Source organism: Talaromyces stipitatus, genomic scaffold (genome assembly GCF_000003125.1).
Source record: "Talaromyces stipitatus ATCC 10500 scf_1105507295555 genomic scaffold, whole genome shotgun sequence".
Classification (NCBI taxonomy): Eukaryota; Fungi; Ascomycota; class Eurotiomycetes; order Eurotiales; family Trichocomaceae; genus Talaromyces; species Talaromyces stipitatus.
In genome coordinates this window covers 2956312-2970995 of record NW_002990116.1, presented here as the reverse complement: position 1 = coordinate 2970995, position 14684 = coordinate 2956312, and the positions used below count along the sequence as shown (strand labels likewise).

At 48.0% G+C, this 14684-nt stretch overlaps 5 protein-coding genes across 5 annotated transcripts; 3 read left to right on the top strand and 2 right to left on the bottom strand.

Annotated features, from left to right (window-relative positions):
- The first annotated feature begins 162 nt into the window (after nucleotides 1-162).
- TSTA_122020 (uncharacterized protein) lies at nucleotides 163-2608 on the top strand. Its single transcript, XM_002482413.1, has 2 exons — nucleotides 163-415; nucleotides 478-2608. Exons 1-2 carry the CDS (start codon nucleotides 278-280, stop codon nucleotides 2344-2346), a joined length of 2007 nt encoding a protein of 668 aa, XP_002482458.1. The 5' UTR covers nucleotides 163-277; the 3' UTR covers nucleotides 2347-2608.
- A 73-nt stretch (nucleotides 2609-2681) lies between these two features.
- On the bottom strand, nucleotides 2682-5894 carry TSTA_122010 (protein kinase (Chm1), putative; the record flags this gene model as incomplete). Its single annotated transcript, XM_002482412.1, has 5 exons — nucleotides 2682-3510; nucleotides 3572-3671; nucleotides 3725-4392; nucleotides 4447-5744; nucleotides 5875-5894. The coding sequence occupies 5 exons, from the start codon at nucleotides 5892-5894 to the stop codon at nucleotides 3098-3100; spliced, it is 2499 nt and encodes an 832-aa protein (XP_002482457.1). The 3' UTR covers nucleotides 2682-3097.
- A 1065-nt stretch (nucleotides 5895-6959) lies between these two features.
- On the bottom strand, nucleotides 6960-8656 carry TSTA_122000 (mitochondrial NADH kinase POS5, putative). Its single transcript, XM_002482411.1, has 3 exons — nucleotides 8356-8656; nucleotides 8168-8282; nucleotides 6960-8117 (listed from the first exon to the last, which is right to left on the bottom strand). The coding sequence occupies exons 1-3, from the start codon at nucleotides 8498-8500 to the stop codon at nucleotides 7046-7048; spliced, it is 1332 nt and encodes a 443-aa protein (XP_002482456.1). The 5' UTR covers nucleotides 8501-8656; the 3' UTR covers nucleotides 6960-7045.
- Nucleotides 8657-8803: 147 nt separating this feature from the next.
- Nucleotides 8804-10535, top strand: TSTA_121990 (acyltransferase, putative). The gene is made up of 2 exons (XM_002482410.1): nucleotides 8804-9947; nucleotides 10008-10535. The coding sequence occupies exons 1-2, from the start codon at nucleotides 9088-9090 to the stop codon at nucleotides 10378-10380; spliced, it is 1233 nt and encodes a 410-aa protein (XP_002482455.1). The 5' UTR covers nucleotides 8804-9087; the 3' UTR covers nucleotides 10381-10535.
- A 337-nt stretch (nucleotides 10536-10872) lies between these two features.
- Nucleotides 10873-14670, top strand: TSTA_121980 (RNA polymerase II transcription elongation factor (Ctr9), putative; the record flags this gene model as incomplete). The annotated part of the gene is made up of 2 exons (XM_002482409.1): nucleotides 10873-11724; nucleotides 11793-14670. 2 exons carry the CDS (start codon nucleotides 10873-10875, stop codon nucleotides 14535-14537), a joined length of 3597 nt encoding a protein of 1198 aa, XP_002482454.1. The 3' UTR covers nucleotides 14538-14670.
- Between the last annotated feature and the right edge of the window lie 14 nt (nucleotides 14671-14684).

Sequence of the window (14684 nt, the reverse complement as noted above, 5' to 3'; positions counted from 1 at the left end):
TATTGCACATAACCACACCAGTACGTAGTTTGTAGTGGTTCGTAAGAGGCTGTCGCTGCCTTAGATTTAAGGCTTCAAAATCAATCAGCCAACTGCGGCAAAACAATACAAACATGCCATCATCGTCCTGCGGCCCGAGCTCAACATTTGCGACAACCTGCCGTCAACCATAGAATGTGATCGAGTATACCACTATGATACATTTCTAATCTGTACAAATTCTTCAAGTATTCTCTCACTTCTTGTACTGAACGAACCCTAAGTCGCACCTATCAATATGGCGCCGCCAATCGCATCGGCGAAGATCACGCTCTCATGTCCACTGTTCGCCGCAGACTTTGACCCTCGAAATCATGGAATTTTGCTTGTAGGAGGTGGTGGAGGTGAAGGTCGCAGTGGTGTGGGAAACAAGATTGTATGTTAATAATTCCTACGCGAAAACGTTGAAATATTAGTTAACTAAATCTGCGAATCTAGGCCTTGTTGAACACCTCGAAGCGTCAAGAAATATCGGAATTGGTTGACATTGAACTCTCTCGCGACGAAGACTCGGTCACATCATTAGCAATTGCTGAATCTCAGGATGAGTCAATAGTAGCTCTTGCGGGGATCAACAGTTCGCAAGCAGAGCAATTGAAAGGGAATAATCAGCATCTGCGGTCGTTTCGACTAGAATTCCCGCTGCGGAAAACCGAGTCTCAAGAGGATACCACGACAGCGAGGGCGGAGAAAACCGATGGAAGAAATACTACACCTCTGACTCAAGTCTCGTTGTTCAGCTCGAATGTCGGTGAGAAGGATGACGAAAAATCAGCTGGGAAAGCTGACACATATCAAAGACTGCTAAGATTGTCCCCTTATAAATCGCCTGACCAACCTCGAATAGGCGCAATTTCAACTGGTCTGGCGTCGCCAGGAGAAATTGTTATTTTCAATGCGACATCATGCCCTCAGACATCAGATATCATTGCGCGAATTCGGTTGGCAGACGGAGAAGAAGCTGAAGACATAGATATCATTGAGCTGGAAGATGAAAAATTCTTAGTGGCATACACCAATGGAACGGAAGTTTGCACATTCGAGATATCATCATCACGAAGATCGAACACAGCTCCTGAGGTCAGGGCTGTTTTCACCATTCCCAAATCTCAACCGAAGCGGTCCAAATACAGAGCGCTACGGTTCATTTCAACGACTGCTATACTACTTCTTCAAAACACCATAGATCGCAGCGGTTGCGAAATATCTATCCTGAGTATCCCGCGCAATGGAAACGGCACGATTGTGCGCCGAAAATGGCTTCGAAAATCTATCAAGATCGGCTTGAGTTTGGATGTGGTCAATTTCGGAGAAGGGCAGAACCACGAACGGCAATATTTCATTGCGCTGGCGGGTAGTGATCAGTCCATTGAGACACTTATTCTTGATTATGCGCCAAATAAAGGGTATAGTTCGTTACAGGTATACTCGACGTTGAATGGGGTCCATCCATTTTCAATGACCAAAGTCTGTTTCTCCCATTATCGACCACCGTCATATCCGGTTACGGCCAACACGCCTCCGCAATACGTGAAATTAGCATCGATTAGTTTGGGAAATACGGTGGTAGTGCACACATTCCCCTTATCGCCTCAGCGGACTCTTCAAGGAAAAGAGACTTCATCACCGCGATATGCGCTCAAAGCACCGGGGTATTCAGAGACATTGGATACAGTTTTCACTACATCCATTGCTCTCCTCGTGGTTGCAATTAGCTGCTTCTTGTTACAGGCCTTTACTGAAATCAGGGGTCTTACGCCAGCGTATCTGGGCGCTACTGGCTGGCTTCCTGACCGCGTTCGCGATTCGATTGCTAGACCGTATCTGCGTGATATTATCGTGCCAGATAGTATTGCGCCTCATGTAGCAACAATACCGGCATACACAGGTGCAACCTCATCCTCGACACCATCCATAATCACAGGCGAACAGCTGCGTGAACTCCTCAATGCCCGGAGGACGAGTAGTCGTGGAGGAGATTCAACCTATTCTATAATCGACTCTATCATCGACTCAGTCGAGGGTCTATCATCCCATCCAATAATCATCAAACACAATCCGGACGAAGACTCTATATACGCCCATCTTCACCACAGCCAAGACTCTACCGATGACGCCTCTTCCTCATCAATAGAACAAAAACACAAAGTCCGCAGATGGGAAAATCTTCTCCCTGAGCAACGCCAACGGTGGCGTCACTATCTCTCCAAGACGGGCCACTGGGCCGTCGAGGAAGGCGATCAAATTCTTCGAGGGATATTCTTTGGGGAAATTGGTGGTGTTCTTGCTGCTGCCGCTGGTGGTTGATCCTTGTCTATATTCTTGATTCGTTAACATCAACACTTTTATTGATTTGTTATTATTGGTTCTCTCTAGTTATTGTTCCTGGATTGTAAAGATTCTATACAAAGAGGCGTCATGTCATGTCTTGACAATGATGGCAGATATGATGGCAGATATGATCCATCTTGCCGTGTTTCTATGAACTTGGGGTATAATGACATGTAAAACTCATTTGTATTCAATCAGATTTACTACTACAGATTTCCTACATGTACTAGTATCGATCAAATAAAATAAGTCTAAAAGAAAGCCATTCATTCATTAACTTTAGCACCAATTATGAGGTGAAAAGAGAACTGTTCTCTCCTTAAGAAACCTCTCATTTCCTTTTCTTGATATTCTTTTCGGTAAACAATATCAATTTCTGCAGATATCAGAAATAGAGGACAGAGAGAAAAGACTAATTCAGGATCTGGGATATAATGCCAACCAAGCTCCTCCTATATTGTAAGACACCATGAATATGAAGTGGAAAAGTGAAAACGATCCGGATAAGCAATTTACAGTATCGGGTCGTAAGATTTGAGAAAGAGATTAAGAAGGACAGGATCAGGAGATTACTCGATCTAGCCCTGTAGATGGCACTTTTCAGCATTTATTTAATATGGCGTGCCGACCTGTCTCCATACCCAGCCGTGTAAGCAAAGAGGTTGTGATATTGCCTTCATAAAGCAACGTGACAGAAAGATATGAGCTTGACAACTGCTGGTGCGCTTTATTGACCTCCATTCTTCTTCCAGCGCAGAAGCTCGGCGAGGCTAGCTCGGCTGCAACCCATCTTCAGAAATTCATGTGCCAATAGCTCTTCAGCAGTGGCTCGACTGCGGACATCGACGCAGAGACAAACACTCAAGAACGATTTCAACTCCTTGCTAAGCTTTTCGGGCTTCTTGAGCCGAGGGGTGCCGTTAGTAGCAATGAGATATAGCGCTTTAAGAGGTTCTTCGTTAAGATAAGGTGGCTCGGATTCGATCATTTCAATGGCCATGATACCAAGAGACCAGCAGTCTACCTTTGGTCCGTATTCCTTTTGCTTGACGACCTCAGGTGCCATCCAGTAGGGTGTTCCAACCATGGTGGCTCGCTTACTCTTGGATTCTGTAAGTTTAGCACAGAACCCGAAATCCGCTATTGAAAGATATATTGTTAGTAAAGTCCTCATGGAGCATCAAGTATAGGTTTGACGTACTAATCTTAACATTGCCAACACGATCCAGCAAAACGTTGTCACTCTTAATATCACGATGGATAATATTTTGACTATGGAGATGAGCCAAACCTTTGCAAGTCTAAGGAACCACATGTCAGCAAGATTGTCAGTCCAAAATACTGGCCAACGTACCTCAAAACAGATAGTGGAGATTTGATCCTCTTGGATAACGGGATTATTATCGATAACGTCAGTCAATGCACCACCCTCCATGAACTCCATGACGACCCAAAGCTCGTTGTTCTGATCTTGCAAGAAAGAGTCCAGGAAGTTGACGATATTCGCGTGCTGGCTATCCTTCATGACAATGATTTCGTTGACAATCAACTCCTTGCGAGGCTGGCTGCGAAGATCCATTTGCTTAATAGCAACTTGCCCGCGAGGTCCATGGGTGCGATATATTTCTCGTGCTACAGGCGACGTCGCATTCTCCTTGACGCGAGCCACATACACGGAACCTGAAGCACCTTGACCAATCTTGCGCTGCTTGCTGTAGGACTCCTGAGGGTTCTCCTTGGAAACAACTGATTTGAGTTTCTCCATCACTTCGTTCTCGGTCATACTTGACATGCGGACTTCCTTTTGTCGTGGTTCAGCCTTCTTCGAAAGAGCAGCTTCGGCTTGTCGAACGCCATCAGGAACGGTATTTTTAGGAACTCCTTGTTTGTTGGCAATGTTCAACGGTTTGACTTGCTGAACAGGTGCAGGAAGACGTGTCGGTGGTGGGCCCGAATTTTGAGTAGGTGCTTTTGGTGCATTATTAATAGCAGGACGAGGTGCAGATTGTTGAACCTTGGGTTCTAGAGGTTGTTAGCAAGATAGTGTGTGAAATAAATCCACAAAAAAAAAATCACCTGTCCTTTGAGCCGACCCATCTGCCGTCGGTGGTGACGGTGCTGGTCGCTGAGCTGTCATCTGTCTCATGGCCGGAGGCTGTTGACGAGCAGCAGAGCTTGGTGCTGGCGGAGCCGGGCGGCTTGGGTTATATCGGTTAGGGTTTGGCGATTCGGGTTCAGACGATCCATAACCACCCAGTTCCTGTTTTGCGAGTGGAACTCGTGTTTTGGGTATGGATGCGTTATAAGCTTCCTGTTCTCGTCTCTCCTGTTCTTCGCGAATACGCCGTGCTTCTTCCTCCATGCGGCGTCGCTGCTCTTGCTCGGCAACCTCGCGCATACGATCAACTTCAAAGCCGCGGTCGGTATCTGAATTCTTCCGTGCCGCCGCGTTTGGCTCGTTCATGAACCGCTGCGACTGGCTAGTATCTACCCTCTGAAGAGGGGTTGGAGGAGCTGGTCTGGGTGGCGCGATTCCGTTTCCATTTCCGAATTGCAAAGACGACGAGTTGGATGCTGGTGGAGTCGGGGCAAGGCTACTATAGTATTGAGGATTCTGCTCCCTCATTTTGATGTCAGAGTAGAACTCCAACACCTCAATAACAGCTTGAGGATTCTTCTTATAATCTTCCTTGGTGATGGCCGATGCAGTCAAGAGCTTCTCCCACTCTGTTGGTAGACCTACGAAAGCGCCAGTCTTGGGGTCGAAACCGACGTGGACTCTATGGCTGAAATTAGTCGGATTACTGACGCCTCCCATTCCAGGGCACCGTTCGTAGATTTTATCAATCCATTCGTAAATCTCGTCGTCATTTTTGACTTCGCAAGTGATGGTTTTGGTAGGCACATCGCGGCTGATTATTGCTGCCTTTGTATTTGCGTCCTTTGAATTGGCCAAGCGAGTGATTTCAAATGCCATTTTAGTGTCTTCGGATCGAGTCACACCCGTAATGTTGGAAAGGTTAATTGACATGATTAACTTTCCAGTCTCATTCTTCAGAAAGTCGAGGCGGAACTCCCGAAGGATAAGATATCGTTGGTTCCATTGTGCCAGAAACTTGTCTTCCTTGCACCTAACGTAGCCCTCTTTGATGACAGCTACACCCTGGTTTGCCTGCGATCCCTTGGACTGCGCGAGCGATAGGTTGCTGGTATTGGGGAATATAGACAAAGTTGGAGTGCTGGGTGAGTTCAAGGTCATTTGGTTGAACGATGTAGCGACACTAGGACTGGACGGTACAGTAGTGAGCCGCGGACGATCAGTAGGCGGGCGCGGGGCTGGTCCAGGGTTCATGAATTGGTCGGCCGAGTATACACTATGAATCACAGAATGAGTTTTTAATTCAACGGCAAATAACTGGACGTATTTATCAATAGCGCCAGAGCCTCATCAATATGTATTGAGAGCTAGCGTGACCCCGAATCGATGAAAGACGAGTAACTTACTTTCCATGTGAGGACGCCATCCTGGGCGCCCAAGATCAAAAGATCAAAAAACAGTTGTCTTACAAAGCAGAAAGGGACATCCACAGGACTGATTGCACTGGAGTGTTAGAGCGACGGATAAGCGGGCGGGGGACAGAGAAGAGGGGTGGATTGGAGATATTTTATTGTCGTGGTGAATGAAAGTGAGCTCGAAAGTGCAGACAGCCTCCTCTGAAAATGAACCCGATCGTAGACGAAAGGGATGGCTGGGAAGACAAAAGGCAGAGACTTGAGGGACACGATAGTTAGTTATAGGCGCTGGCTTGCTTACCTTGCCTAGGGGTTGTTGGTTGAAACGGGAGTTCCACAGGGCACAGCCCGTGCTCTTAAGAAAGTTGAAGGTATATCCAGGGCGCGTAGTTTGCACAGTGGTATTCCCCAACACACAGAGAGAACTAGAAAAGAGACAACAGCAGACAGCGAAACCTCCAGTGTCTAGCAGATGGAAATGTAGTAGATAGTTGGAGTCAAGAAGGATAGTGGAGGAGGAAAGAGGAAGAAAGGGGAGTTGCCGCACAGAGTGGGACAACAAAAAGAATTGGCCAGCCCGATACCCACTCACAGTTTGATCTATGAGTCTGCTACTGACAGTGACTCAATAATATTAGAGCGATAACTATACAATATTTTCCGCTGTCATTGAGGTGCTGTATACAGTAAGTATTACTACAATACCCGAATATTCCCAGGGCGCACTGCTACTTGGCTGTTCTGTATGTAACTATTCGTTCGGCTATGAGCCTCACAGCGACGAAAATACGAGAACAAAGCGATCTGGTAGATCAGCCATGCTCCAGCCATGCCCGATCGCCCTTGTTTCAGTCAAACGCACCCGATGGGAACCTCAAATACAACCAACTCCAGACCCTGCCCAACACCAGGTGTTGTACGTCCATGGTTGAGAATAATGTGTCTAATTTATAGACAGGTACTCCGTAGATGAATGTATACGGAAACTTTATCGGACATCAGTCATTGCTAAGCGTATTAATGTTCATTTCGGCCTCCTCTCCGACTCGTTTTTATAGTAACGGACTGCTGGTTGTCTTTGCCGCAGCACACTTCTCAAATGTTCAATTATGTTAAATATGTACTAGTACGTATATCATTATTTTTTACAAGCAAATCCGCATCACGAGTCTGCTCCAAACGGGTGGTTGAACTTGAGAAGCGAATTCAGTCCGCCAACCCAACCGTCATCACTAACTCCAATTGTTCGTCGCATCACACAAGGTACGCCGCCGCGCCAGTCATTCTTCCCATGTCGAATTTCCTCGTCCCAGACTCGCACTTCCATTCCAGCAGACATGCCCTGCCCCATGTTTCTGCCGTCAATGCTTAATTCGACTTCTCGCCCACGATTTTTGGGACTCAGTCGGAGAGTAACAGGTGTGCTCGACGGTAAGACCAGCGGTCGAAAGCTCAAGCTACGAGCGCACACCGGTGTAAGAAGAAGCGACGGAACTAGGGGGTGTACTATACTGCCTCCGCTGCTCAAACTATATGCAGTGCTTCCTGTGGGCGTTGAGATGATCATACCGTCCGCCACTGCTTCCGTAAGGAAACGTCCTCCCACAAAGACGTCCAGGACAGCGAGGTGGGGTTCTTTTCCTCGATGGATAAGCACTTCGTTCAGTGCGTAGACACGCGGATCTGGAAGACCGGACGCCACGGCGCTGGAATGCGATGGGGGAATGATTGCTTCACCTTCTGGTGAAAACAGACCAACGCGCAAACGGTTACGCATCAGTACCCGGGCACCTCTAGTAGAGCCCATTGATTTGCCACGGACAGAGGACCAGCCGGTAGGTCCCATTTTCGACTCAACGTCCTCTTCGGCTACAGTGGTCTCCGGGTCATCGAGAACAGGAGCGCGGTCTCCTACGCCTGAGCCGGACATGTAGACTTCCCGGAATGCACGCTTATATTCGTCAAATTTCCACTCTCCCAGGAACCCCAATGTCCCCATACTGAAAGACAGCATAGGTGGTACGTCGTGAGATGTCGCGAACAGCGACGAGGCGCGAAGTATAGTTCCATCTCCGCCTAAAGTCACCACCAAATCGACTTTATCATGTGTGGAGGCCGTCAGGGGCTTTTCCGGTGTCGAAGTATAAACGGGAATCGGAAGGGAAGAATGTACTTCTTGGCTAGTTTTCTGCTCTAGAATTATCGATAGCGACGGATATGTGGATGCTAGATGACTGATGCCAGTTAGGGCCGTCTCAGCGAACGGTAGTGAGGTGGATCATACTTGACAAACTCTATCAAAGACTCTGTAACCGCAGGAGCGCTATGCTTCTTCACAATGAGGATATTGCGAGGAGGAGCCGGCCATTGAAGGGATAATAAGTCGCTACCTCGAGACTCTATATTCGGGCATGGTTAGCTTCAGAATCGACTGTACTTGAGCGCCTCCGGTACGCTCAACTGGACGCACACCTTGGTATTTTGGCAGAATCCTCGTTGGAAGACCTTGTATATCTCTAATTTCCCGTCGCGTCGAAGAAGTCGAGAAAAGGCGGCGAGTGGGCTTCGAAGTGTGCGACGGTGGAAGTTGTCGAATCCAAGTAGTTGTAACTTTCATTCTGATTGAGCTTGGATTATGTTGCAGCCCGTTTCAAGTTGCTGCCACAAGATGTACCGAGACAGGAATCTTCCACGGACATTTCTCTCCGGCCGAGTCAGCCAAGGCGAAAAAAATTGGAATTTAAATAGCAGAATTCAACCCGATAATATGCTTGCAAGATCAAAACATGTAGCGGAGCGGAGTTGGGGAAATTAAGCTCCGGCAACCTCCATTGTGGAGAGATCCAGCTGACCGCCTGCAGAAAGGCGTCAGTCACACTGACTCAACGAACTCTATGGCAACTGCCTCGCATGCTCTCTTGCCCAGATTATAACCTGTTGACTCAAGTCATCTTCTTGCTTCTCTTCACAATGTATTCTCCTTTTCATGAAACTCATTGAAACCGGCTGGGACCGATCATACACACACATATAAATCAGCATTTAGGCAGCTCCATTAACACCCCGCCAAGAAGCGTGCATGTACAGCTTGTGTTTATTGACCAGTCAATTCCATCAATCAGCTCACCCTTCGAGGCAAAGGTACAACCGTGTATACTCTGTCTACGCTGTGGACAGATCTGGACGACTGCCACTTCATTCAAAATGTCCGATATACGACGTCGAGTGCCTATAGACCCATCCGGGACATCCGTCGTGAGCGAAGAGCCTCAGGTGTCTGACAAGGAGAAAAATGCTGGATTGAAACATGGGGTTTTCATGCAGATATTCCGGTCTCTTCTGCTTATAACATGGTTCAACTGTTGCTGTGTCTGTATAGTAGCGACACAGCTGATCGGAGCCCCGTTATACCTTGTCAACAAAGACTACTACTACGCCTATATGGCAATGACGAAGCAATGCTTTGGTATCCTCATGATCACTATTACCCAGTGGGGTGCCCCGACGGTAGTCCGTGTCAGCGGAGATGATTCAGTTAATGGGCAGATACAAATGACTGCCAACGGCCTGCTCAAGACGAACTTTCCGGACCGCCTCGTGTTCATTGCAAATCACCAAGTCTACACAGATTGGACGTATCTGTGGTGGGTGGGCTATACATCCCGTATGCACGGCCACATCTACATCATCTTGAAGGAATCACTCAAGTACCTACCGGTCCTTGGTCAAGGAATGATGTTCTATGGCTTCATCTTTATGGCCCGTAAGTGGGAAGCGGACAAACCGCGCTTGGAGCATCGCCTACAAAAGCTGAAGACGAGACACTCTGGCCCCATGTCTGGTCCACAGAGTTTAGACCCTATGTGGTTGTTGATATTCCCAGAGGGAACCAACCTTTCCATCAACACGAAGAATGTCAGCAATCGATACGGAGAAAAGATGGGCATCGAACCTCTCAAACATATGATTCTTCCACGATCAACAGGTCTACTGTTTTGCTTACAGCAGCTACGAGGTACCGTAGACTATGTCTATGACTGTACCGTGGGCTATGAGGGACCACCGTTCGTACCCTTCCATTTGACCTTTATTACTTGGTGCAACCGAGACTGACGATTCTACAGAAAAGGCGTATATCCCGATCGATTCTATACTCTACGATCCATCTACGGTCAGGGCCGGCCCCCGAAGTCCGTGAACATGTACTGGCGACGCTGGTCCTTAGCAGAAATTCCTTTGGATGACCCGAAAGCTTTCGAGCAATGGTTATTGGAGCGTTGGAGGGAAAAGGATGCTCTGCTCGACCAGTTCTTTGAGACCGGACGCTTTCCGACTTCTTTGGGCTCTTCCATCGAGACACAACACATTCCTGATAAACAGAAGGAAGAGGCTTCCCGTGGATACGTAGAGACAGAGATACAGTTGGCACGCTGGATTGAAATTGCGGAAATCTTTGTGGTTCTCTTATTAGTTGGATTTTTATGCAGGTTGCTCTGAATTCATTCAAACTCCCTGCATGTGATGGTCATGGCGTTTTCGGGCTTGGAGATGGTATTGGTCAGGCGAATAGATTATAGCGATAATACTCTCTTATTGGACAATAGCGCAGTTTGAATATATAAATAATCAATCAACAAAGTGTTCTTATTCTCAGTCTCGAATGAGTTGATGCTATAGTGGGGCGACGCATCAGCTTAGCGCGCTCTGAATGGCTGGAGGCCACCTGCCAAGTCCGCGCCTCTACTATGTATTTCTACCTCCCGCGAATTGTCGTCGGAAGACAGAACGCTGTGAGTAGCTGTCTCTCTCTACAGTTCATGTGCGCATCAAGGCACATGCTCCCATCTATCAGTCGATGATTTGAGCTACTCGACTTTTTATTTCATCCTCTTTCACATCCTCAGATGGCTTTGCATCGTTGACGACGCTCACCAACTGCGAAATCAGTCCTGCGGCCATCTTATTTATTCCTCAGAACAGGCAAGCACCATGGCTCACATCGAGAATGGCCATACGAATGGCTTTGGTGACTCTGCCTTCAATTCAGACACCGTACCTTCTGCCACTCGTTTTTCTGACATCCCCTCTGCCATCGATATCCCTGCATCGACGTTCGACAGTGAGGTGGAAGTCAGTCTTGAAGAACTCCCCGATGACCCTACAGAATTGTGCACACTGCTAGAGAACGAGAAGGCTGCGAAGAACTTCTGGGTGATTATTTCGTTGGCGTATGCGAAACAGAATCAGCTCGACCATGCGATCGAAATTTTGCAAAAGGGTTTGGCGTCTGTCGCTCACGGAGCAACCAAGGAGAAACTAGGCCTTTTAAACTGGTTGTGCTGGTTATTGATGATTAAAAGTCGTCAAGCGCCACGTGTGGCACCAGATGGCGACTCTTCAGGTGTGAAGACCAAGGATTACTATTTACAACAGGCGACATCGACTCTCAATGAAGCATCCCGTCTCAATCCTGCCTACACGCCGCTCTTCCTTGCCCGTGGCGTTTTGTCTCTCCTTCGAGCATCCCTATATCCACCGCGACCCGTCAGAGCCGGTATTCCTGATACATCCGAAAGAGTCGAGAGTTTACGACAAGCTCTGAAGTGTTTTGAAGAAGCATCGAAGGCTTCAGGAGGCAGGAATGTGATGGCTCATCTAGGACTGGCTAGGGCGCAGTATTCTCTGGGAAATTATGCTGAAGCGTTACTGGTCTATCAAACTGTTCTCACCAGAATGCCGGGTCTTACTGATCCTGACCCACGAATTGGTATCGGATGCTGCCTTTGGCAACTAGGCTTCAAAGAACGTGCGAAAGACGCGTGGGAAAGGGCACTGTCTCTGGTTCGTTATAGGAGGTTTTTTTTTTTTAATTTCCACCCTGTTCAAAATGCTAATAGCCTGTCGTACAGAATCCCAAATCAAAGGTCGCGAGTATCCTTGTCGGAACGTACTATTTGTATAGCAGCTCGCAACGTCCTACGAGCGACCCTCAATTTGGAGAGCTTTACAGGGTCTCCATGACACATACACAAGGCTCTCTTAAGCTCGATAAGGACTATCCAATGGCATGCGCAAGGTTTGCAGGGTACAAATTAATCCGCAAGGATTACAAAGCAGTGGAAGTTTTGGCGCGTAAAGCTATTGAGCAGACCGATGTCGTCTCTATCGCTAGTGAGGGCTGGTATCTCCTAGGTCGAAAAGCGCATTACGAGGGCGATACCGCTAAAGCTTCTGAATACTTCAACCGGTCTGACCAAGCTCGTGGTGGTGGAGACAGTGGATTTTTGCCAGCCAAGTTCGGTGTTGTCCAGATGCAGGTCAAGTCCAAGGACTTGGATGGAGCAAAGTTTCGACTGGAAAAGATCATACAACAATCCAAAAATCCAGAATGTATGGCCCTATTAGGCGCTCTACTAGCAGAAGATGTCTTCTCTGCTCAAGCTAGCGGTAGCAAGGATGATAAGTCTGCCGACGCCACGAAAGCCATTTCTCTTCTTGAGTCTGTTCGCAGCCTTTGGAAGGATCCAACGAAGAACATCCCACCTGATGAGTCTGTACTGATTTATCTATCCCGCTTATACGAGAGCACTTCGCCAGAAAAGAGCATGCAGTGCCTCACACAATTGGAAGAGATTCAGATGGAGCAGATACCTGATCAGGAACGGCCTCATGAGAATCTTCAGAATGGAGAATTGAAGGCTGCACTCCGGGAACATCTACCCCCCCAACTATTGAACAATATTGGCTGCTTCCTTTACCAGTCAGGCAAAGTGGCACAAGCAAGAGAGCTATTCCAATCTGCCCTAACCGCTTGTGATAAGTCTGAGGAGGTAGAGGGTGAAAAGGCCACGGATGCTCTTCTCACGACGATCAGATACAATTTTGCTCGTTGTCTCGAAGCTCTCGATCTACCAGATGAAGCAAAGAAAGTGTACGAGAGCCTTCTTGAGCGGCATGGCGATTACACCGAGGCTAGTGCGAGAATGACCTATATTGCGCTCCGCCAGAGTCCGACAGATGAAGGACCAAAGAAGATGGCTAAACTATATGAACGCGACTCGACCAATCTTGAAGTGCGCGCACTTTTTGGCTGGTACCTTAGCAAGTCTAAGAAACGGGTGGCCAATCTGGCTGAGGATCATGAACAGCGACACTACAAGCATACACTACAACATTTTGACAAGCATGACAGGTATGCTTTAACGGGAATGGGTAATGTACATCTTTTAACCGCGCGTGATATGCGACGCGAGACCGATGCGGACAAGGAAAAGCGACGAAAGATGTACGAGCGTGCCGTGGAGTTTTTTGACAAGGCACTGCAGCTAGATCCCAAGAATGCTTATGCAGCTCAAGGAATTGCAATTGCTCTCGTGGATGATCGCAAGGACTTTGCGGGTGCTGTTCAAATCTTCTCAAAGATACGGGATACCATCAAAGATGCTAGTGTGTACCTCAACTTGGGACATGCTTATGCGGAACTGAAGCAGTTCACTCGGTCGATTGAGTGCTACGAAACGGCATTGTCCAAGGACCGAGCTCGCGATGCACAACTTCTAGCATGCCTTGGGCGAGTCTGGTGGCTAAGGGGGAAGCATGAGAAGAATCTAACAGCAATGAAAACTGCTTTGGATTATGCAAATCGTGCGTTGGCAGTTGCGCCGGAACAGGCGCATCTTGAGTTCAATGTTGCATTCGTCCAAAATCAGGTCGCACTTCTTGTCAATAGTCTACCGGAGACACAGAGGACGCTGCAAGATCTACAAGAGGCGGCTGAAGGTCTTGAAAAAGCTATTGAGACGTTCACGCGTATTGCTCAGGTCAAGACACCGCCGTATCCTCGCGAGTCACTGGAACAACGGGCAAACATGGGTCGTAATACGATCAGCAAGCAGCTTGAGCGATCGATACAAAATCAGAAGGAGTACGAGGACAAGAACGCACTCAAATTACAACAAGCTCGTGCAGCCCGTGAAGCCGAATTGAAACGCCGCGAAGAAGAAGTGCGAAAGGCGCAAGAACTTGAAAACGAGAGGAAGCGTCGATTAGCAGAAGAACGACAACGTATCATTGAAGAAACGCAACGACTAGCAGCAAAGAGGGCGGAAGAACAGCGAGCTCGTGAAGCAGCTGAGCTCACTACAGATTCTGAGACGGGTGAGCGACAGAAACGCAAGAGGAAGGCCTCGTCCGGCAGGAGAAGGAAGCGCCGCGATGAGGATGATGGAGTCGTTTCTGATGGTCGAAGCATCAGTGTGGCTCGGTCTGACGATGATGGAACAGCGCCAGCACCCAAGCGACGAAGGCGATTGGAACGCCGGGGAGGCGCCAAGGAGAAGCTGGGCAAGTACAAAAGCAGTGAACTGGTGGTGGACTCGGATGAAGAGTTGGAAAACGAGGCTGCAGCTATTGCTAAACCTGCAGGTGCGGACGATGACAAGTTTGATTCCGATGGAGATTTGTTTGGCGACGATGACAACGTCGTTGCTGAAGAAGAGGAAGAAGCTACAACTCCAGCGGCCAATGGAAGAGGAGGACGTGCTCGACGCGGCAAGCGGGTTGTCGACGACAGCGATGAAGATGAAGACGAGCCTGCTGCAGCTGTTTCAAAAGACACAGATGATGAAGAGATGCAGGACACAGATGATGAATAGCACTGTCTGTAACTCAGTACATTACCCTATTCACATTTCTCTTTTTTTTCTTGCCGATTGTTTTACTATGCTTTTGCTCATTTTGGGGTCCATTGGAGATATCGAGTTTGTACAAAACAGTTTGCAAGTCTAGCGTTTAGGGGTTAT